The sequence below is a fragment of the Nansenia antarctica genome (genome assembly GCF_963989245.1).
Source record: "Nansenia antarctica genome assembly, chromosome: 12".
NCBI lineage: Eukaryota > Metazoa > Chordata > Actinopteri > Argentiniformes > Microstomatidae > Nansenia > Nansenia antarctica.
The window spans coordinates 15846260-15870249 of NC_137682.1; the positions used below are offsets into that span (position 1 = coordinate 15846260).

Sequence of the window (23990 nt, forward strand, 5' to 3'; positions counted from 1 at the left end):
CATATTTGTATCAATTGATTTATTATTGCATAACGGGTCGTTACTTTTGGTCAACAAAAATAAAGAATGTAAAGAGAGTCAACTTGAATGCGAGACAGACCTGTCAGTTACAGGAACTATGTGATCAACACAAACGTATAAAAATGCGCATTATTTTAGAGTACGTGAGCCTTGAGCCAACGAATTTGTTGCGCTCAGCCAAATCAGCGCTGTGTGCGCACCGCGGTCACCTGAGAAAAGAGTACCTACCCGCAGGTGCATATCTGGCATAAACATTGGATTGTCATGGTGTCCTTTTCTTTTGTAGACTAAAGCAGCAGCTTTCAAATTAAACTTTCAATCATTCCACCGATGAGTGAATATTTGGATAAATAACATTCAGAAAGGAAATACACTTCGAACACCTCTAAACTTCACCTATTGGTATTGCCTCTGCAGTTAACCCAACATCAGAGAATAATGACAAAAGAAAAGTAATGACTCCATTCTGAAGTTGCGTCATAATGGATTTCAATCGGCCCCCAGTCATTGGAATACATGTCTAATTCTAATTCGGATTGAAACACATCCTTTGTGATCATATCAATTTGTCATACATTTATCTGAGTATTATTAACATATTCTGCACCGCTGAGCAGTATGATGGCTGATAGCCTAATTTGATAAATGTGTTTAGCGCCTGGAAGATTAGATTAGATTATCATTGCGTCTGAAAGCAGGCCTACAATCCAAAATAATGATCATATCATTACCAGCAATCCCTAATAGATCCACAAAGGGGCAGCAATGTTACACTCAACCCATGTTTACACACAATTTGACTATTATGTTTTTATTGAGAATGTAACACTTTTTGATAGTTCAAACCAGATATTCGCCAAGTAAATTGCCCTCTTTGCCCGGTGAGGTCTGATTTTCGGGCCACATTTTTTATTCACAAGTGCCAGTCGTTGGAGGCATGATCACACAGAGAGAAAGAGTTATAAAACTGCATGTCATGATAAGGTCAAATAAGGACATTGAACTATGATCAGACTGAACAGGCCATTGTTGGCCTATCAAGCCAGTTTGGCTTCAGTAAACATTTATACAAAATTTGATAACAAAACCATACCACATCCTGTGCACATGCACACTATTCTGCCTGTTTCCCACATTGCATGATAACTGGAAAAACCCATTAACACACAAAAAACAAATGTGATAAAATACAGGTATATATATTATATTTTAGGAGATTAGTTCAGCCCTCAGATCAATAAGGTAAATATAGCAGAGCAGAAATGATGACATTAATGTAAAACTGGAACAATCAGTTGACTTGAGATAACAATCTAGTTTCAGTTTATGGGCAATCAAATTAAAAGTTATTTTCCCCATGTTTTAATTTGTTCCAGGGAACAGTCTTTCAGCTGTTGTGGGTGAATACATTGTGCACTGATACATCCAGTTACAGTTTTTTCCGATTGCTAAGTCGCAGTGTCAAAACTCTTCACTCTACACAAAATGCATTCAATTACCATGTTCTCCAAAATCCATGAACTCTTCTCTCATTCAAACTCCACCACATGCAAAATGCATTGCCAGGGAAGACATTAGATGCGACCAGATGCAGACCAGAGGGTAGACCAGAACCCTCAGGAGTGAGACTGTGTGTGTGTGTGTGTGTGTGTGTGTGTGTGTGTGTGTGTGTGTGTGTGTGTGTGTGTGTGTGTGTGTGTGTGTGTGTGTGTGTGTGTGTGTGTGTGTGTGTGTGTGTGTGTGTGTGTGTGTGTGTGTGTGTGTGTGTGTGTGTGTGTGTGTGTGTGTGTGTGTGTGTGTGTGTGTGTGTGTGTGTGTGTGTGTGTGTGTGTGTGTGTGTGTGTGTGTGTGTGTGTGTGTGTGTGTGTGTGTGTGTGTGTGTGTGTGTGTGTGTGTGTGTGTGTGTGTGTGTGTGTGTGTGTGTGTGTGTGTGTGTGTGTGTGTGTGTGTGTGTGTGTGTGTGTGTGTGTGTGTGTGTGTGTGTGTTTGCTATTGTATTGTAGCCCTGGAATTTCTGTTTGTTTTGTCTGTTTGTTTATTTTCCACTTTTCATTTTACACAAATAAATGTAAAATAATAATAATACACTAAAGGATAGAAGCAAATTGCTACGTTTCTGATTCATTCTTGTAGCCTAATACTTTACAGTTGTCCAGTTAAGTATTCTGTCTATGATTACTATAAATCAAACCATTCTTATAATGAAATATGAATTCTTGTGAAAATCATTCAAACTATGTAATGCTCCCTGTTGTTAGTGTTTTGTAGGTCAGAGTGTTATGAATGACTGTGTATGCTTTCTGAGTGAACATTGTTGCCAGTGTATGGTTGAACAAGCTTCTTTTGAAATATGTATGAAGCGTTTGGCCAAGATTCATGTTAGTAATGCAGACTGTATGAAGAGTTTTCACAATGTGACTTCAGTTTTGAACACTGCGACTTAGCAATCGGAAAAAAACTGTAATAGATATATTTCTGCTTTCTGATGCACAGTAGAATACAGTATGCACCTTAATGTGAGATGGCAGGTATACTACTGATTACACTGTAAGATCCTGTATATCTGATGACAATTATGAAGTCACTATTTTGCATGTTAGTTATGATTCAAGCCAACTATGTAATTTTTTCTTGGTCCACTTTTTGTACTTTGTTTGCCAGGCAATTGAAAAGATATGACGTGTTCCACTGAATTAATGTGATCAGATCATAGTCCATGACAGCGTGGTAATCTCTAACGTCAATCAATCTGTGAAAAGGTCAATTTTATCCTGCAATGCAATACTATAATAAAAAGACAATATAAAAAGGGTTTGGTTAAGGTGAACGTTTAGCGTCATAGTTGTCACATGGCTCACACGTGGCTCTCCTAGATTTTTTTTAGGAAAGGTCAAAGGTAATGACAAACTGGAGAATGATTCGTTGTGCAATACTTTATTCAGAAATCACATGACATGATGACTCATTATCAAAGCACGAAATACACTCATCATGCAGCCACTGTATGGGCTGGAACCAGAAAAATAGTTCTAGTCTGATCTTGATGAAAGAAGCGATCTATATTTTAAGTAAAAACAGTAGTAGAGTATGGATCACTGTTACAGACTTGTATGTTTTGTATTGTGTCCTGTGTCTGTTTTTGTTTTGCTGTCTGTCTCCCCCTAGGTGAAGTGGTGTGCATGTGGTTTCTCCCCTGTTGGTTATTAGTTCCTGTCCATCATCGTTAGGCCCTCACCTGTGTCACCTCGTCAGCCCTCACCTGTGTTCAATCAGCAATCATCCCCGGTCATCCAATCACAGAAGATTATATCTCCTACTTAATGTGTGTTTTGTCATGTGTAGCGAGAAAGAGAGAAGTAGTGGTGTTGTTTGACTAGTTTGATATAATCTGTTACTAGAAATCATTGATTTTGTTCGTAGCTGTTGGTTTAGTGTGTTGATGACCCCCGTTTGTGGTATTTCATTTCCCCCCTGTTCATTGATGATGTATATCAATGTTGTAAATATTTGTGCACTTGTAAATATACTTTTCACTAAGGCAATAAATCATTTCATTTAAAAGGTACCCATTTTGGTCTGGTCTGACCTGACTGTAGGTCACCTCATGGTGCAATATCGTGTCCGTCGTATCACAACTCACAGCTGGACGTGACTGGCCACACTACTCTCATGTCTCCATTATTATAATGCCCACTGCACCCTTCTGTACAGGTGATTGGGTGTCAGGTGTGACAACCCCTTATTTAGGCCACTTTTAGAACCTGAAAATGATACATACTGTACTAGGCCTATGTGCAGTGGCGGACTCAGGCTGTTTGAAGGGCAGGGGCGAAAAGAAAAAGAGGGCACCTACTGCACAACATGGGACCCCATCAGTGCACATGGTCAAGTTTAGACCATTGGAAGGGCAGCCAATAGGGCACATCCTCTAATTTTGCCACTCAAAAGGGCACTTTAGTGCGAAGTTTTTCAACGGTGGGGGCACATGGTCAAGTTTAGACCATTGGAGGGGCACCAATAGGGCATGTCCTCTCATTTTCGCCACTCAAAAGGGCATGTTTTTCAACCGTGGGGGCACCAGGAGGGGCGGTCGCCCCCCCTGCCCCCCCCCCCCTGAGTTTGCCAGTGCCTATGTGTGATTATACAATGTGTTAAATTATTTAGCAGATGTTTTATTGAAATAACCTAACATAACTGTATCTGATGGTGGGGTGTTAGAGCCAGGGTTCATGTAACGGGGTCGTCGTGACATCATCCATCCTTTTATTGACTGAACTCTGGTTTTAGGGGGTCATCTCGCCCTGTCATAGGAAGTCCCCTGCTGTCGTCACTGCTTTCCCTCCGGTGGCCTTTGCCCTAGTAGAGATTACAGCAAGTTATGAGTAATTGCACATCTCGCGAGAAGTAGAGAATATAAATATGGACCGGCTGATTGTACAGTCACAACACGAGAAGGGGAATCATCCGATACTCAGTAAACCTCAGTGAGCTTTAGACACAACAGAAACGGTAAGTAATAATTATTAATAATAATAATAATAACAATAATAATTAAAGTAAGTTGGAGCAAAACGTGGTGATTATTTGGCTGGATCTGTAGGAATACGGCACGTGTTTTGTGGAAATATATCGGAAAGCAAAAGTTGGAAACTTCGTTTAAATGAGTATACTCGTTATTAGCCTATCGTGAGCTTAGAATGATAAGGTTCTATCTCCATTTAGGGCAGTTCAGAGATATTGAGCGTCAAAGTTTTGACATTCCATTTATGTTTTGTGAGATGGAACCTTTGTATTTTATGAATTACTAACTGAAAAATGTCAACATTTAAAAACTAACACCACACAGGCATTAATAAACACCTAATGGATCAGATTATGTAAAAAACTCGATTTTGACAAAAACGGAGATAGAACCTTATAATTCTACCGTCACGCTATGTCAGTGGTATACTGTATATCAGTCATATTCTCTTGTATGTTAATATCCAGGTTATTACTGTAGCCTACTCGACTACTCGTTTTGCTTTCAGAAATAATTCCGTGACAGTTTACTTTCGTTTATTTTAAAGAAAGACCTGTTGAATAACATTACCATTCGGGTTTTCCCTGCTCTTTTAAGGTTTTCCAGACATGGCTTCAGTTGAACTCGTCTCAAATCAGGTTTGTGACTCTTGTCAAATTGAAAATTGGATGTAAATATTTAAGTTGTTCAGTTGTTCCCCGATCATTTGTGTCACAGACAGTAGCATATTATGTTATTCAGTTAATGTACTGTTAACCTAATATTTAGTTATTGTTTATAATAACTTGTATGGTACCTGTTCTATATTAATGACAATAAATGACAATATGACAATAAAGACCATTCATTCATTCATTCATTCATTCATTTATCTCCAGAATGTGGTTGAAAGGGTGGCCAGCCTTCCTTTGGTGAGCTCCACCTATGACATGGTGTCCAGTGCCTACTGCCACACCAAGGACAACCACCCCTACCTGAAGTCTGTGTGTGAGGCGGCAGAGCAGGGGGTGAGAACCATCACCTCTGTGGCACTCACCAGCGCCATGCCCATCATTGGCAAGTTGGAGCCACAAAGTAAGAATTTAGTCCCGTACTTGTCCTTATTCCATCCTGGCACATTATCTCTCCTAAATATTGCATAACACACATTTGAACATATTACGTGCTATATTAACTATGTCCTATCTGAATGTCTGGTAGTTTTTTGTCACCATAAATTCATACCTTGAACTAATTTGAACACTGAAACCCTGAGGATTTCACAACAGGAATTTCAAACCAGCTAACCCTTGTGTAATGTGACCTTTCACCCAGTAATCGTGTCAATGGTCTTGCAGTCATCCTGTGATTAGTTGGCTGGCAAGACAGCCACGATTTGTGATCCTCTCCCAAATTCATTTTTTTCTACCTACAATGTGATAGTTACTTATGTTCTGCACTCTTTTTTTGCCACAGTTGCCATTGCCAATGATCTCGCCTGTAAAGGTCTGGATAAAATTGAGAAGACGCTGCCTATCCTACACCAGCCTTCAGAGCAGGTATGTGATGACTCGCTGCCCAATTGTTGGCACAGGTGGCACACTTCGCAATACCACATTTCACAATGATCCAACTTCCAGTCAGGTTAGCCAACCATGAAAAGGTCTGATTGATCTGAACCTAACCCTCCTTCTTCTGTTGTAACTAAGTGTACAGTCACCTCAGTCATTCAAATAAGCCCCTCCCCTTCTCTCTGCCCAGATTGTTGCTAACGCCATAGATGCGGTGACCGGCGCCAAATCTGTAGTGTCTGGCACTGTTACCGGTGCCAAGGGCTCTTTGACAGGAGTAGTGGACCGGACCAGGGGAGCCGTGCAGGATGGTGTGGAGAGGACCAGGGCCGTGGTCAGTGGCAGTGTGAACACGGTGATGGAGAGCCGCATGGCCCAGCTAGTCAGCAGCGGAATGTACACAGCCCTCAGCACCTCGGAGAGCCTGGTTGATCAGTACCTGCCTTGCACTGAGGATGAGCTGGGTGAGTGAGAACCAGAGCTGATCAACAAAGGTGTATATGAAGTGAATCTATCGGCACACATGTATCTTGTAGGGAGAGGCTTCTGGGGGCTATGAAAAGTTCATTGGGAATTCATCCATTTTCAGAGAAAGGGCAGTTAATCTGCTTGAGTTGAGATTCTCAGAAACTAAGCTGGTTTCAGGAGCCCTGTTTTGTAATGGTAATGGCCTAAGAGTTGAACATTGGCGGTTGTTTTGGGATGAAGTATCTGGGGATAGGCCACAAGTCTTATGAAAAGGAATAATCCTGTAGTACACCATGTTTCCTACTAACCAGAAACAACTTAAATGTTTCCGTCAATAGAATCAGTGTGAGGGAGTGAAGGGTTGTGAATCAGTGTGAGGGAGTGAATCTTTAATGTTCCTCCTCCTTTCATCATGACAGAAATGGAGGCTAAAATGGTCAACGGATTCGACGCGACCAAGAATGCGCCCAGCTATTATGTCCGCCTTGGTTCCTTGTCCACCAAGCTACGCAAGCGGGCGTACCACAAGGCCCTGGCCAAGGTGGGCGACGCCAAGCAGCGCAGTCAGGAGTCCATCTCTCAGCTCAACCACACGGTTGATCTGGTGAGTCTCACTTTGAAATGACGGAAGACGGGATGTTTTTCCTCTTCTAGCCTTGGTTATAACTATGGAATGAGAGATCGTCCTTTTATTAAACAGGATACAGATAACATACATTGAATGTGTTTGGCATTTGTTTCAAATCCCTTGACATATTTCGGTTGTTATCCTTAGATTGAATATGCCAAGAAGAACATAGATGGAGCCAACAAGAAGGTCTATGACAAGCTGAGCTCCCTGGTGGAATGGAAGTCTAATGAGCCCAGCAAGGGAGCAGAGGATCATGAGACAGAGGTCATTACTTTATCTCTTGATAAATGTAATATTGTAAAATTGTTAATCTCAGTCAGATTGGCCAATCCTTGATTCGACTAGGGGAAAAATCTAATATTTTCCTTCCTTTCCCTCAGGTCATTGAGTCTCGCACACTGGCCATGGCACGCTCTCTCACCAATCAGCTGCAGACGACCTGCCTAGTGCTGCTATCAGGTGTGCAGGGCCTTCCCCAGCACATCCAGGAGGAGGCGCTGTCCCTCAGCCACTCTGCCTCTGAGGTCTACGCCAGCTTCAGCAAGGCCTATGCCTTCGGGGACCTACCAGACAGCGTACTGGCCAGCAGCAAGACTCAGCTAGGAAAGATGAAGAAGTCCCTGGATGATGTCATGGACTATCTGATCAACAACACACCCCTCAACTGGCTGGTAGGTCCCTTCCACCCCCGGCTGCCTCCAAATCTGACCCCTAGCTCTGCCTGCTCCCAGTTCCAACCAGAAAAGGCCACCCTCCCAGAGTTGGAAATGCAGTCCATGGACTCTAACCATCTACCCAAGGCTACTCCAGAAACATCCTCCATTGCTCAGGAGGGTTACTAGGTCATCAAGCATCCCTGACGACTATACTTCCTGCCTCCTGATCACGTGTGTTGTTGCTATGTACTCAGTAAACTAGACACCTGCGTGTGCTTTTTCATATACAGTGTCTTAGCTGATTGATTGACATCAAATGTTTGTTATAATCATGCATTCTGCATCCTTATGTTAATCATTTACTGCATACTTTGTACAACATTTCTAATAAATGTTAACTTTCACCATAATGTTTGTGTTGTCTTGCTTGGAAAAATGGATTTGGATCTTTTATATACTGTTCTATCTATATGGTTTTGATAAATGACTATGTTGTAGTCTGCAATTCAGTGATATTTTTTAAATAATCTTTTTTTTTAATTTTTTTACTGAAAATAACTTTAACAGTTAAGCACTTGCCCATGTCCCAATGGGTTACATTGTCAGCTACATTTTAAGATCCCTTCATACTTGATCAAACTCACCAGTTAATGGCAATGGTCTGTTGCATTGTTTTGTATTGTGTAAGCATCATTAACTAAACTTTACAGCAGCTATGCAGTAAACATGGTTTCCTTTATTTCTAATAGAATTTTAGAGCTGGGATAAGAGACTAACATACTGTTATACCAGTTTGAACACCTGCATGTAATATAGACTTTGGCATCAGAAAGGCATACTGGTGTAATGGGGGTAGGATTGGCACGTTTGTAAGGTTTTAAGACATATTTCCAGAATGAATGAGTCCCTAAAGTCATACATCTACATATTAGATAATAATAGAGCAGGATAAAGCATACATTTTAGGAGGACAGCTATTTCAGCTCACACAATTCAGCACTCTCTCTATAAGTTGATAGCCAAAACCCAGGATAGAGGGGCTGAGTGAATGTGGTCTGAAATGTGTGGAGGAGGGTCATTGTGTCAGAGATAACACTGTAGAAGGACAGAACACCTGCCTTGTGGTCAAGGTACACCCCTATTCTGAAGGAATGAGGGCCAGATACCTTTGTCTTCACATCGTTGTGTCTGACATAATAACCACTAGGACAGCACTGTAAACACCAGGACTTGTCGTTGTGTCCAAATTGAGAGATACCTGACCCTGTTCTACTGATGTCTTTATATGAGACTGCAATATAAACCCCATACATCCTCCACTCAACCTCCCAGTAACAGCATCCAGACAAACTGTCTCTGCACAGCACCTGACACCTGTCAGTGAATCTCTCTGGATGATACGGATATGGCTGGACTTCCCTTGTAAAAGTGACTTTCCTGTTCCCCTCAGACAGAGAGAGTTGTGTCTTTGCTGTGTTTGGGTCGAGGGTAAGCTGGCAGGAATCTGGGGGGAAGAAGGGCAGAGCAGAGACCAAATTAGATTAAATGAGGGAAGCTCTCCTTTTGTTTTCAGTTTCCAAGGTTTTGTGGAGACTGCAGGTGAAGCAACACTGTTCTTCAGGAATATTAGACTCACATTTCAAGAACGTTGTTCTGGTCTTGGGCTCTGGTGGAGACACTGAAGAGACAAACAGGGAGAACATGGTGATTATATCATATCATATTACATAATATTCTATCATGGGCTTATAAAGTGAAGACGTGGACCTTTTTAGTTGCAGTTTAACCAACCTGAATTGGAAATCTTGGGCAGTTCCTCCTTTAAGAAGTCCTCCAGCTTATCTTTCAAGTTAGACACAGCCTCACACATATCCGTGCACAGAAGAGCCCGGTCAGCGATGCTGGGTAAGTCCAAAGATACAACGGGACTAGAGAGAGCATGATAATTCTGGTAGGGGAAGAGAGAAGGGAGAATGAAAATAAAGAGAAATAGCAGAGCAAAGGAATCAATTAAACGTAAATTCCCTCTTTGTATTTGAAACACGGGGTCAGTATAGTTACCTGGAGGAAATGGATGTGATCCTCTGTGTGTGAAAGCTGCTCCAGCTCAACATCTCTCCTCCTCAGCTCAGCGATCTCCTGCTTCAGTTGCTCTAAGAGTCCTTCAGCCTGACTCACTGCTGCTCTCTGCTGGGCTCGGAGAAGCTGCTTCGCTTCGGAGCGCCTTTTTTCAATGGAGCGGATCAGCTCAGTAAAGATCCTGTCACTGTTCTCCACTGCTGTCTGTGCAGAGCGATGGTAAGTGAAAAAAGAATCAAGTCTATTCATTTTCTTATCAGGTGCCTAGTTGGGTTAGAATCAAAGTTCATCATTTGAATTTCAATTCACATCTTGGGTTGAGTGAATTACAATTTGAACACAACCCAACCCTGAAGCTCTAAAAGTTCCCTTAGAGAAGGACTTTGAAAAGGTGCATCTCATCTGATTTAATACTCACTGCGAGAGACTCCACAATCTGTTGAAGCTCATTCAGGTTCTTTTCTCTCTCTTGGATTCTCTGCCAGACTCTCTTCTGACTCATCCCCAACCGCCTCTGTGGACAAACACACTTTATTTGCTACAGCACAGACAAATACATTTTATATTCATATATCCGTGTTAAAAATGTGTAAATGTCAAATTTGGTTTGACAATGATTATGGGATTCTACAGAGGAATACATGTATGTCTGTGTACACTTTCCTATCAATAGAATACTGCTGGTATCTATGAAGTAATTCATGTATCATATCAAATCTATCAAATGTTCTATTTGAAGAGGAACAATGTGGACCATGATGAAAATATAAACAAATATAATTGACAGTATGTCTAAATGTTCTTACTTGTATCTCTGTCCTTCCTGCTGCAACTGAGACCGTATTATGGCCTTTATGCTTATCCATCACACACATCAAACAGATACACTGCTGATCTGTGTGGCAGAACACCTTCAACACTTCACCGTGATGTGAGCAGATCTTCTCCTGCAGTGGTGTGGAGGCTTCCACCAAGGTGTGCTTCTTCAATGGAGCGACATCGTAGTGAGGCTGTAGGTGAGTCTCACAGAAAGAGGCCAGGCACGTCAAACAGGACTTGAGGGCTTTCTGATGTCGCCCATCAGTGCCAGTGCAGAAATCACAGGCCACATCTTCAGGTCCAGCATAGCACTGATCAAGGGGAGTAGGCTGGAGCCCTGTCTCCTTCAGTTTCTTTACCACTTCAGCCAGCATGTTATTTTTTCCTAAGAGCAGGCCTTGCTGCTCGCACTGGGGGCAGCTGTAGACCCCCTTCAGATCATCCAGATCCCAGCAGCCCTCAATACAGCTGGCACAGTACCTGTGTCCACAGGGGATAGTGACTGGCTCCTTCAGCAGATCCAGACAGATAGGACAACAGAACTGGTCCTGGTCCAGAGGAACTCCCTGACAAGCCATTGTTTTCTTTATTTTACTTACACACAGACAAACCGTTTTGTTTCGTTTTCGCTCAAGAGTTTGCAGAAGGAGGAGGGACTTGTGAAAGGGAGGGGTAGTATGAAGTTGGAGTTTGTTCAAGTGGGTGTCTACCAGAGACGTACTGCCATCTCTCTGACTTCACTTTTACACCAGCAGAGGGACAGAGGAATCATTTGTATAACACACATACACACACACGCGCACGCACGCACACACGCACACGCACGCACGCACGCACGCACACACACACACACACACACACACACACACACACACACACACACACACACACACACACACACACACACACACACACACACACACACACACACACACACACACACACACACACACACACACACACACACACACACACACACACACACACACACACACACAGTGGGGGTAAATACGTTTTCAAGACATCAACAATTAAATTCAACATAATCATTAAATTTCTGTGTTGAACAATGGGCCAAACTCCTGATCACTGAGAGATTCGTTTTTTCGTACAGGAAACGTGTCGGCTACTATTTGGGAGAAAACAATAATAAATTATTGTTCATTATAATGTGTATACCATTAAAACTAAATAAATTCTTAATTCCAAGATATGCACAGTTCAACCCTGTGATCTAAAAGCATGGAGGATGAATCGTGCCACAATGAAATACAATACACACATCGAAATGCAATACATGTCGTGTAACACTGAATACAATGCAAAAATACGGAATATTTGTGCCCAAATGAAATCAATACAGCCGTACTGTATTTCGAGATGTGTACATTGTATTTCGAGATGTTTAAAAAAAAAAAAAAATCGCCACAAAACCAACCGGAATTATTACAAAACAACTTCCGGGTCATTTCTATTCTTGTTGAAATTATTTGGCGGTTTCAGGAAGAAACGCTAAATAGTCTACAGTAACATCACGGTGTTCGCTCCGATGGACAATATTAATGTACGATATATGATTTTCATCATAGGTTCATTATCTAGCTAGTTTATCTACGGATGTTGACATCCAATCACGGCTATGTCCACTTGTTGTCCCGCCTGGCCTGACTACTGTAGCCAGGTTAGACACCGTAAACAGTTTGGTTAACGTTCATCTGTAGTCAACCTGATCATCTCTGATCAATAACAGTCATCTTCTGAGAAGAGAAGATGTCCAGCCTCCAGAAGACGAACGGGAGACATCTGTGGTGGTCTCTGACGGCTCTGGGACTCCAACCAGACGTCGCATACAGCAAGCACATCAACCTGGGACCGTAAGTCTAAAGTGTAGGAATCTAATCTAGCAGTGGGCTACAGAATGAATCTAATCTAAGCAGTGTGCTCCAGAATGAATCTAATCTAGCAGTGTGCTACAGAATGAATCTAATCTAGCAGAGTGTGCTACAGAATGAATCTAATCTAGCAGTGTGCTACAGAATGAATCTAATCTAGCAGTGTGCTACAGAATGAGTCTAATCTAAGCAGTGGGCTACAGAACGAATCTAATCTAGCAGTGTGCTACAGAATGAATCTAATCTAAGCAGTGGGCTACAGAATGAATCTAATCTAGCAGTGGGCTACAGAATGAATCTAATCTAAGCAGTGGGCTACAGAATGAATATAATCTAGCAGTGGGCTACAGAATGAATCTAATCTAAGCAGTGGGCTACAGAATGAATCTAATCTAGCAGTGGGCTACAGAATGAATCTAATCTAAGCAGTGGGCTACAGAATGAATCTAATCTAAGCAGTGTGCTACAGAATGAATCTAATCTAAGCAGTGGGCTACAGAATGAATCTAATCTAAGCAGTGGGCTACAGAATGAATCTAATCTAAGCAGTGGGCTACAGAATGAATCTAATCTAAGCAGTGGGATACAGAATGAATCTAATCTAAGCAGTGGGCTACAGAATGAATCTAATCTAAGCAGTGGGATACAGAATGAATCTAATCTAAGCAGTGGGCTACAGAATGAATCTAATCTAGCAGTGGGCTACAGAATGAACACTGCAAACATGACAGTGTTAACATAAACCGACCTGAGCCTTTTTTTTAGCCTTTTAATTGAAAATGTTTATGTTTTATAATCTTCCTGTTTTTAATTGTAGCACTCTGAGATTTCCTATGTAAACAGGGTATCCGCGGTGTCTTGAAAAGTATTAAAAGTTGATAAATCAATTTTGGGAAAATCAAGACCCTTAATAAGTATTAAAAAGTCTTATCACGATTTTATGAGGTCTTGAATTTTGCAGGTATGTTTCTGAATTAGACTCTGTCCAAAGAGTTTGAGTCCTAAAAACTTTTAGTAAAAGTTCGTGAATTTATTAGTTTTATTAAAAAACAAAGATGAACCGGACATTGTGTTGTATGATAGTGGTCTAGTCTGTTGCAAACTAAAACTGTTAAGTTAAAGGTCTCACTGATGTAAACGGTTACAGCTCCAAGTGGCGGTGAGGTCTGGAAAAATATTGACAAGGTCTTTAAAAAGTCTTAGAAAGGTATTGAAATTAACCTCAAGATTCCTGTATATACCCTGGTAAGTCAAAAGTGTAGGAATCTAATCTAGCAGTGTGCTACAGAATGAACACTGCAAACTGCTATACTGAGTCGTGCCACTATAACACTATTTTCGTAAATCCATTATATTAGTATACAACATGACATGGGGCGGGGGGGCATGACAGTGTTAACATAAACCGACCTGAGCCTTTTTTTTTAGCCTTTTAATTGAAAATGTTTCTGTTTTAACTTCCTGTTTTTAATTGTAGCACTCTGAGATTTCCTATGTAAAGTGCTTTTATAAATAAAATGTATTATTATTATTATTATTATTATTATTATTATTATTATTACCTGTTGTGTCCAGCCAAAAGCCTGTTTGACATCAGTGTCATTCTCTTACCCAACAGCAATATGTTCGACCGACCGAACAAGGATGCTTTCTACATAGTCACCCATTTTCTGTTGGAGAAACTGAACCCCACTCGTTTCCAAGAGTTGTACAGGTGGGTCCAATGTTGTTGTTTTCAGTAGCCTTTAATTTCTAGATCAACATGGACTATGAATGATGGTGGCTGTTTTATGCCATGTTACTTAGGAACATGTTACATTGCTGGCCAGTTCTGGACCACAAGAAAGATGCTGAATTCCGTAAAGTAACCTGCACTTGGCTGCGAGAAATTATGGTGAGTTTGTGAATTATGATTATGAGTTTGACATGTCTACAGCCATCAAAGCTCTTTGCTGTTTGCAGTTAGGTAAGTATGCTAATGGGGTTTTGTGTCTGTGCCTTCAGGATGTAAATGACAAGATAACAGCGTCTAAAGTGGTGGCCTCGTTGTTCCTCTCACCTGGCGGACCCAAGTTCCTCAACGTGATGCTTCGTCTAGCTAATCATGTCATGCTGAAGAATATGAAGACATTTTCCACAGGTAAATCATGTAGGCCTATGTCAAACCAAAAGCTTTTGAGCCAGGCCTACATCTCTGTTTCTCTAACAAGTGTCACTGGAGTCCACACTGTTGATGCTTATAATTCCTAAAGCACTGTCCTTCAACTTCTAAAGTTGTGTTACATTGATCTTATCAGATGGCACATGGGTACCAGAAGCAGCAGCGGCTCCTGCTTTGTCCATAGAGATGGAGGTGAAGCGGTTACAACTGGTGGGGACCAGATTCCTGAAGCGTTCTGTGGAGCAGGACCGTCTGCTCCAGGAGTACCAGACACAAGCCCAGTAAGTCACCTGGCTCTGCACAAACCACAGACAGGGGCCTAGACGGATTATCCGTCTCCATGGCAGTTGCCACGATCTGGTCTGTCTGACTGCCCCAAGAAGTTAGGGTAACGCAGGACAAACTAATCAAGTGTGTGTTAAAAGTTCAAGTCCTGTGGCCTGGGGTGGTCCAGTGGTCTAGCCCCGCGGTCTACAGTGCACACATATGCCCATGTCGGCATGGGTTCGAATCCGGCCCATGCCCTGCTGACATGCCCTCTCCTCCTTACTTTCCTGTCTACCTTCACTATCTCTATCCAATAAAATGAAAAATATGAGTGGGACTGCCCCACTCTGAAAAAAAAAGAGAAAAAAAAGTCCTCCAAACTGTTCTGCCTGCAAAAAGGGCACGTAAAGAACCGTAACATCTCTGTCCATCAACAGATGACTGCCATAGAGAATCTATTGGTTCAATCCGTGATGAACAGACTAGGCTTAATGCCATGACAACCCTTTGATCATCCAAACACTCAATTAAAATTCCCTTAATTCCATATGTGCTAATGTGACTAATTGGCTCAGGTGCAAATGATTGTCATGTAATCAGGGCTCATTATAAAACCAGGTGTGTTGGTTCTATTTTCACTGAGGTGACGAACTGCTTTGTGTGTCCTGTCAATTCTATGGACCTGCTCTATCGTGCAAGTAATTGAATTGTTCAAATAGTTTATTTATCAGATTTTGTAGCCCTTCAGCATGTGCATAGTTTGGTCAACATTTGTTTATATTATGGATCTGTATCCCTCTCTTGTAGGTCTCAGGTGAAGTCTTTCAGAGATTCGTGTGGTGAAGATGCCAAGTATGATGACTTGCTCAAGTATGTATACTAGCCTGTTCTATCTACCCTTCAAAATGTTCTTTGTCTAAACCTTTTGTAAACTATCTATTTTCAGTTGTGTCTTACCAGATTAACAATGCCAACTCTAACCATTTCTTTCCTTCTCCCTCAGGCATTACAAGAAGGATGCTGACCAAGAAGGAACTGTTCTAGAACAGAAAATTCAAAAGGTTTCACTTTATTTCAATTCCAATGACACCTCAGCCATGTGTATATCTGAAAGGATTTAAATGGTATAAGCAACACGCCTAAAATTCCACCTTGCCCGTCAATGGCACTTGTACCATCATACCTATTCAATCCTCTCTGATTTGCCTAGGGTGTAATGGCTAGGGTTTGTTTCTGAACAGGATTCTACTTTTCCAAGTCAGACTTACTTGTGTGCCACGCCACTGTTGGTATCTCACTAGGTGCGCTCCCTGTGGTCGACCATCGATGGAGTGCTGTCTACTGTGGAGGAGGAGCGAAGGGTGGTGGAGTGTGTGATCAGAGGGGATGTAGATCTGTACACCGTGGATGGGAGTGAACTCCCCCTCAAAATCCCCAGGATTCTACTGGAGCGGATAGAGCGCCTCTCCAACCATGTGAGAGGGGAGGGGTGGTGTTGGCCTTGGTGTTCTAAAACATAGGGTTGTACTGTTGGGTTATTTAAAGTTGCCCGTTTTGGCCTTCATTGTGTAGTTGCTGGGAGGCAGATACCTGGGCAGTCCTGAGCAGTGCTCTGTCCGTCACTAGTCCTCCCTAGAGTATCCTTGCTCTCTGATGACCGGGGCGAATTAAGAGAAATCGCAACGGACAGATACGGAGCAGACAACCCTTAATCCTCATAGGAAGTGACTGATGTTCGCCACAGAGGAGGAGGGGAGGGGTGGTGCAACTAGGATGCTTGAAAGTCACTGTGGGCTTAGCTTAGAGAAGTTGGGATATATTGTATATTATAGTCGTACTTTTGGAACCCAGTCTATTCCAATGCGTATTTGTAACTGCAAGCTTTGTGTGTCAGTCGAGCGTTGGCAGTGTGTACGAGGCAGGCCAGCTGAACCTCCTACGCTTGTTGGAGTTGCTGAACCATGCCCTGCAGTACCTAGCGGAGGAGCGGTCGCGTGCTGCGGGACACGCCCCGATCCCCCGGCTCGACCCCCTGCTCCTACAGGAGAGGAGCCTGCAAATGGGCCGTGCCCTGGAGGACGTCCGCCTCATAAGGTAGTTTACACAGCCGTATCAGAGGAGCTAGTCTGTTTCATTGTGGCCTCCCCTACCACCAGGATTGTATGTATAAAGACATGGACCTAGCCCACAAGCTAACACAGTTGTACTGTTATTGATGTCAATTTTGTCTCTAGCATCCTGACATCTCGCTCTGTTCTCCAGGGATAAGATTACCAACAAGGAGATTCCCAGTGTGAAGAATGTCATCAGGAGGTTGGAGGCGGATTGGGACAAGAAGTGGGCGGACATTCTGAGTGTCACGCCCCTGACTTCGTTTTTGGACAAGGATCCTGTGAGTGGCCTTTGGTTTGAGACCCTGATGTGCACCTAGTATAACATTATCTGGTGTGGCTCTATGCTATTGGATGGGTTTCCACCGTAATATAATGTTACTTACGTAAGTTGGTGGTCATGGAGGACATGTCTATATAAGACCAGAGTGCAATTTTGTCTCACCTTTTGAAATGGGTGGGTAATGTTCAGTGAACAGACTGGGATTAAGGAAGGGCTGTTTAAACCGTTTCACTTTCTTTCCTCAGACCCTTGACTTCCTGTCCCCCATGGCCCCTCTGTCCTTTGAGCCTGTCACTGAGGACAGCTTCACGTCCAGACTGTTCGACCAGTATCCTGCTAAGCTGCTCGGTGAGGGGCGGGACACATTTACCTCATATTTCCTTTGAAAGTAGGCCATGGAAAGATGCTTTAATATTAAGGCCATGTGGCTGACAGTTAATTTTATTTTTTTCTCAATTCAGAGTTTCCTGAGGAACTGCCTACAGAGAAGGCTTCTGATCCACTAGGGACAGTGACTACTGTGGACTTTGAAAGGTATGAATGAAAAACGGCATGCTGGACGGTAGAGATGATATACTCTGAATAGCTGAGCTGTTGTCCACATGCTGTAACTGGTCTTTCCCTATATCTAGATTTTAGGATTAATGTGCTGGTGCACCGCAACAAGCCACTAACTAGAGTATGTAATCTTTTCTAGAGGATATGAGTATAATCTATTTTAGCGTTGTCCGGGTGACCTTTCTGATCAATCTGCGATCTTGGCCTTGGTGTTCATTACTGTTGGGTTATTTCAAGTTGCCCGTTTTGGCCTTCATTGTGTAGTTGCTGGGAGGCAGATACCTGGGCAGTCCTGAGCAGTGCTCTGTCCGTCACTAGTCCTCCCTAGAGTATCCCTGCTCTCTGATGACCGGGGCGAATTAAGAGAAATCGCAACGGACAGATACGGAGCAGACAACCCCTAATCCTCATAGGAAGTGACTGATGTTCGCCACAGAGGAAAACAGTCTTGGAAACGGGCCTCTTTTTTTTTAACAGTGATTGGCCTCCAGCAGTGGAGAAGATTGAAACTCCTCTCCCTACCAGTGTGGACTCTTCCCAACCAACGACGCTTGCACTCGCTGCACTCTGTGAAACCCCTCTGCCTGTTGTCCCTGTCAAGGCTCCCTCACCTACTCCCCAGCAGGTAAGTGAAGTGGACAACGGATCTTATATCTTTTCAAAAATGATCTTGCTTTAACAGTGATACTACGCATATTTCAGTGACTAGTATTCTAGTACTACCTATATTTGTGTGTCCTTTGCCTATTTCCACATGCAGGTACCTCATAAGTCTCTTATTCTCTGTAGGCCAGTGTAAAGACCACTCCTGCTTGTCCAAAGATACCTGCAGTGAAGAAGGCGGCTCAGATCCTGGACTGGGAATGTGACAACCTGGCCAACCAGGTACAGCATCAGTGTCCATCAATCAGACACTACGGGGCAGGGGTGGGCAAACTACGGCCCGCGGGTTAGGGCCCATGGCAGCCTGTTGGTTGTTTTCATGTGGCCCAGCATGAAAAAAAAAAAAAAATGGTGGTCTGTTAGAAAATAGTATAATAATAGTCTAAAAATAAATTGCACTCTGTGCTTTGGACTTCTTAGTTTCAACACTAACCATTTTGCAGAACGACTAGACTGACCATGGCAATACTTTTTCTGTCATTGAAAACTTTTACCGTAACTTTTACCACATATACGATTGCTCAGTTGTGGCTCAATACTGCAGTGGGTTTATTCCCTGAGATGAATATCAATAAACTACTATAATGACAGTTAATAAACTACTATAAATTCAGTTGTATAGTTGTTTTGATTAAAAAAATATTTTCCAATGGCACAGGGGTTTTGGGTCTGGTCTTTGCCCATCCTTGCTATGGGGCATCAGTGTTCATAAGTCAGACTATATGGGGCAGGATCTTGTGTAGTAGTTGCTGGGAGGCAGATACCTGGGCAGTCCTGAGCAGTGCTCTGTCCGTCACTAGTCCTCCCTAGAGTATCCCTGCTCTCTGATGACCGGGGCGAATTAAGAGAAATCGCAACGGACAGATACGGAGCAGACAACTCTCACCCATAAAACACACCCCAAGCGTCAACCTCAGCAGTGTGTGTGCGTAGCGGAACAATGACAGTTAGCTTTTGCACGTACTTTATTATTACAGTGGGGTGCAAAAGTTACTATTAATCTCCAAGTGATTGAAAGCAAACCTGAACACTAAATGCTACAAAGTTAAACATGACACCTTTCTGCACATTTTAAAGCAAGGTTTCTTTTTATTTTCATTTCTTTTAGTTTTTAAATGATAAAAAAGGAAAAGGGCCCTGTGGCAAAGTTTGGGAACCCTTTTGGATTATTCTTTGTTACCTTTTGAGAAGATGATTACTAAGGCCCAGACCAAGGTGGGCCCATTTACTCATTAGGGCTTCAATGAGTCAGGTGAACATAATTCCAGGGTTGAACTATACATTCTGTAAGTAACTCCATACCTTCTAAAGTATCCGACTGCTGCTGTGTCTGGTGTTAAAAACCATGGGGTCCTCTACCATCTAATCTGGTTGGATGCTGAACAGCATTAGGTTGTCTTGCATGCATATGTTTAATTTGTTCATGCATGTAAAGAGCCTGTCTGCAATTGCTTAGCCAAGTTTGTGTTTGTTAGTTCGCAGAGACTGTGACTGCAAGCTCTGTGGACCACAGTACTGCGGCCCTGGAGCTAGGAGACCTGCTCAGCATAATGGGCATGAACCCTTTCTCCACAACGAGGCAGCTGCAACACACCCCTGAGAGCTTGAGTAAGTATTGACCCCTGACCCTTCTAACCCCTTATCCAACCGAATTCTTAGTCTAATGAAATTGCATTCAGTGGATGTTTTAAGTGGTGGCATAACATGGGTATGAGAGTCAAAGAACATTAAAAGTGTCAGGCGAGTGTTGCAATGATTGTGAATGATTAAGGTTAAAGAAGGCTTCATTTGAGTGGGGGATGTCACGGTTGTCTTCCTTTTGGCTTCTCACATTGAAGATGAACAGGGAGATGTAATATACCACACGTACAATGCAGGGTTTCCGTTAGAAAAAATTGGCGCCGGTCAACGTGTCCGGGAAGATTTCAATTTACCGGACAAACGTGAGATATTCCGGTCATCATATTAAAATATAATATAGCTGTTTGTCGCGTGATTACTGTTGTGTAGCCTATATATGCCGTTTAATGTCTATTTCTCATCCGATACGATTAGATGCGAGCTATATAATAATCGGCTTTCATGATTCGCATGCGCGCTATGCCATATGTCCAGCGCTGAACGCGCGCCACACTGGGAACTGAACAGACTGCATCGATCAATGAACGGACTCCACATTACGTTAACTGAAGTCTGTTAAATTGTTTGGGATTAATGTGAGTTTTCTATTTTCTCTTTCCAGTTTTACCCTTTTTATCAATAAAACAACGTCCTTTCTATAACCAGGTCTCGCTGGTTGGGAAGGCATTTAGTTTAGCTGCCTGTCAAATCATACTTAATCGGACTCGGGAGTATGACAATGAGGAGAACATAACTGTTTATTGAGAAACAATTGATAGGCAGGCTGGGATACGTATATAAAGAAATACCACAATGTCTAGATTTATAACATTTTATTGAAAAGTGCAACATTCTCATATTTGTTGCTCCTCTCGTGAATCCGTTATTCCTCCCCGATTTTTTGCACGGTGAGCAGAAGATTTTTCCTTCCCCATCTAACGCTGTTTCGCGGAGTCATCATCATGCCGGCGTCAAATCATATAATAATAAAAGAAATATATAGCCTGTAGTATATTGCTATGTTTAGCATAGATCTGGGATTGATTGCTATTGCCTCCGTAGCATTACATCTTGACAATGTTATCATCGATCGACTAGTGTGGTCTAGTTGTCGTTGGGATGCTGAATAAACATGCTCGTTGAACGTTGCTCCAGAGACCCGAGTATTATTAATATAAAGTGTATCTTGTAAGTCAGAGAGAACAACAAGACACAACATAGCCTATATATTCGTCTTTTTTAGTGTAGAAGGAATCAGAATGTGACAATTAAACTTTAGCGAATTGTATTCAAATTGTGCTTGGAGGGAATTATTTTCACCGGACATTATGACCGAAGAGGTTTAAATATGTCGGACTTCAACATATTTTACCGGACAAAGACCGGTAATTACCCAGGTACAATGGCTCAGTTGTGGCTCAATACTGCAGTGGGTTTATTCCCTGAGATGTGAATATCAATAAACTACTATAATGACAACAGCGAAACTGTTCAGTTTTATAGTTATTTTGATTAAAAAAAGATTTTCCAATGGCACAGGGGTTTTGGGTCTGGTCTTTGCCCATCCTTGCTATGGGGCATCAGTGTTCATGAGTCAGACTATATGGGGCAGGATCTTGTGTAGTAGTTGCTGGGAGGCAGATACCTGGGCAGTCCTGAGCAGTGCTCTGTCCGTCACTAGTCCTCCCTAGAGTATCCCTGCTCTCTGATGACCGGGGCGAACTGAGAGAAATTGCAACGGACAGATACGGAGCAGACAACTCTCACCCATAAAACACACCCCAAGCGTCAACCTCAGCAGTGTGTGTGCGTAGCGGAACAATGACAGTTAGCTTTTGCACATACTTTATTATTACAGTGGGGTGCAAAAGTTACTATTAATCTCCAAGTGATTGACAGCAAACCTGAACACTAAACGCTACAAAGTTAAACATGACACCTTTCTGCACATTTTAAAGCAAGGTTTCTTTTTATTTTCATTTCCTTTTAGTTTTTAAATGATAAAAAAGGAAAAGGGCCCGATATTCAGTTTTTTTATCTTTTCATAATTTGTCATCTTTTCTCTCTCAGTTATGGATGTGAAAAATTCCTGGAGAAGGGCAGTGGAGGAAGATGAAGCTCAGAAAGCCCGTCTGTCGGGTACATTTGATGATGGTGACAGCATCATACGCCACCTCACCACCGTCAGCGAAGGGCAGGACGCCTCCTTCAGCCAGGACGTGCTGAGCGTATCCCAGGACGGGGGGTCCACCACCAGTCCCCAGCAGAGGGCCTCGCTCATGTCCACCCTGTCCTGGGACTCCTCCAACATGGAGACAATCCACAGCATGAGTGGCAGTGATGAAGTCCATTTCGGCATCGCCTGTGAGACCCTCCCAGACCTGCCGGGCAGCGACAGTCTCCTGAGCTCCAGTGACGGAACCCCGCACACGTTCGAGGAGGAGGAGGAGGACGAGCTGCTCCTTCCTCACATCCCTTCTCTCACAACGGAGCCAGAGCCAATGTTGTTGGCTGCACGCAGGCGTCTGGACAGGATCCAGCAGGCCTGCAGCGACGCCTCCTTCATGGACAACAGGAAGATGGAGCCAGAGGCCACTCTCACACAGTACGACAGGAGACACCACAGTGTGACGGACACCAGAGACAAAGTCTTCTCCCTGGATCTGGGCACACTGGAGTGCCCCTCCCCACCAAGCAACGAGCAATATGACTTACCTAAACTTATCACATTTTCACCTGTAGATGACATCTTTTCACCTGTAGGACCTTCTGACTAGCTGCTTTCCTTTTCAAAAGAACAGTATTTTCTGAACGATATTCCGTTTTTTATCTTTTCATAATTTCCGCCTCACTAATGCCAGTAGTCTTGCTATGGAAAAATATGTTTGTACGTGTCATATGATAGGTAGTAACTTTAGTTTCAATAATTTAATAGTTCAAACTATGAAGCTGTCTGACGTACTTGGACCAGGGGAGGCTGTTGGAGGTAGAACTCTGAGTTGCATGAAATGGTATCAAACATGTGTGTTGCCGCCACTGACCTTGGACTGATTTTCAGAGTTAAATGTGTTAATCTGTATAATAATATTAAATAATTGTTAATAAAGATCTTGTTTTTTCCTCGCATTGTTCTGCTGTCTCAATTAGTTGCACAAGAAATGCCGAATGCTCTGAAGAACCTCACTTTGGTCAGTATGCATGTATAATTTAGATCCATTTAACTGACACTGAGCCAGCCCAGCTAGATGATTATTGTCCCACATGATGAAATCGGGGAGGGGACCGTGGACCGGTCTCCGTCCGTTCTTTCGTGTGTCACGCGATATCTCAGTCACCACTGGGACAATTTTGACGAAACTTGGGTGAATGATGCGTCTTGCCATGGAGATCCGGCATTTACAAAAATCACACTGATTGACCTAAGGCGGGGGGCTATAGTAAAAACTGGAAATGACGCTGTTAATCTACCCTCTCTCTCCCTCTCCCTCTCTCTCTCTCTCCCTCTTATCTCTACCCTCTCTCTCACTCCCTCTCTCTGTCTCTCTCTCCCTCTCCCCCTCCCTCTCTCTCTCTCCCTCTCATCTCTACTCTCTCTCCCTCATCTCTACCTTCTCCCTCTCTCTCCCTCCCCCTCTCCCTCATCTCTACCCTCTCTCAACCATCATGTCATGTGCGCAGTGTACAGATAG

At 42.8% G+C, this 23990-nt stretch overlaps 3 protein-coding genes across 4 annotated transcripts; 2 read left to right on the plus strand and 1 right to left on the minus strand.

Annotated features, from left to right (window-relative positions):
• Nucleotides 1-4471: 4471 nt before the first annotated feature.
• On the plus strand, nt 4472-8274 carry plin2 (perilipin 2). Of its 2 annotated transcripts, none has more exons than XM_080542812.1 (8): nt 4472-4530; nt 5141-5181; nt 5422-5617; nt 5999-6081; nt 6284-6557; nt 6981-7165; nt 7337-7456; nt 7573-8274. In XM_080542812.1, the coding sequence occupies exons 2-8, from the start codon at nt 5152-5154 to the stop codon at nt 8032-8034; spliced, it is 1350 nt and encodes a 449-aa protein (XP_080398938.1). In that variant the 5' UTR covers nt 4472-4530; nt 5141-5151; the 3' UTR covers nt 8035-8274. The 2 variants fall into 2 exon arrangements, with proteins under 2 accessions (XP_080398938.1, XP_080398939.1); XM_080542813.1 differs by having other exon boundaries at nt 4476-4530; nt 5150-5181.
• A 548-nt stretch (nt 8275-8822) lies between these two features.
• LOC308168926 (tripartite motif-containing protein 16-like) lies at nt 8823-11324 on the minus strand (the record flags this gene model as incomplete). The annotated part of the gene is made up of 6 exons (XM_080543566.1): nt 8823-9352; nt 9485-9526; nt 9640-9796; nt 9910-10131; nt 10346-10441; nt 10734-11324. The coding sequence occupies 6 exons, from the start codon at nt 11322-11324 to the stop codon at nt 8823-8825; spliced, it is 1638 nt and encodes a 545-aa protein (XP_080399692.1).
• A 1192-nt stretch (nt 11325-12516) lies between these two features.
• On the plus strand, nt 12517-23078 carry haus6 (HAUS augmin-like complex, subunit 6; the record flags this gene model as incomplete). The annotated part of the gene is made up of 16 exons (XM_080543567.1): nt 12517-12620; nt 14257-14352; nt 14445-14532; nt 14643-14778; nt 14936-15080; nt 15874-15936; nt 16070-16127; nt 16368-16541; nt 16961-17160; nt 17329-17458; nt 17706-17808; nt 17922-17994; nt 18496-18643; nt 18808-18903; nt 20157-20289; nt 22372-23078. The coding sequence occupies 16 exons, from the start codon at nt 12517-12519 to the stop codon at nt 23076-23078; spliced, it is 2454 nt and encodes an 817-aa protein (XP_080399693.1).
• Nucleotides 23079-23990: the final 912 nt, after the last annotated feature.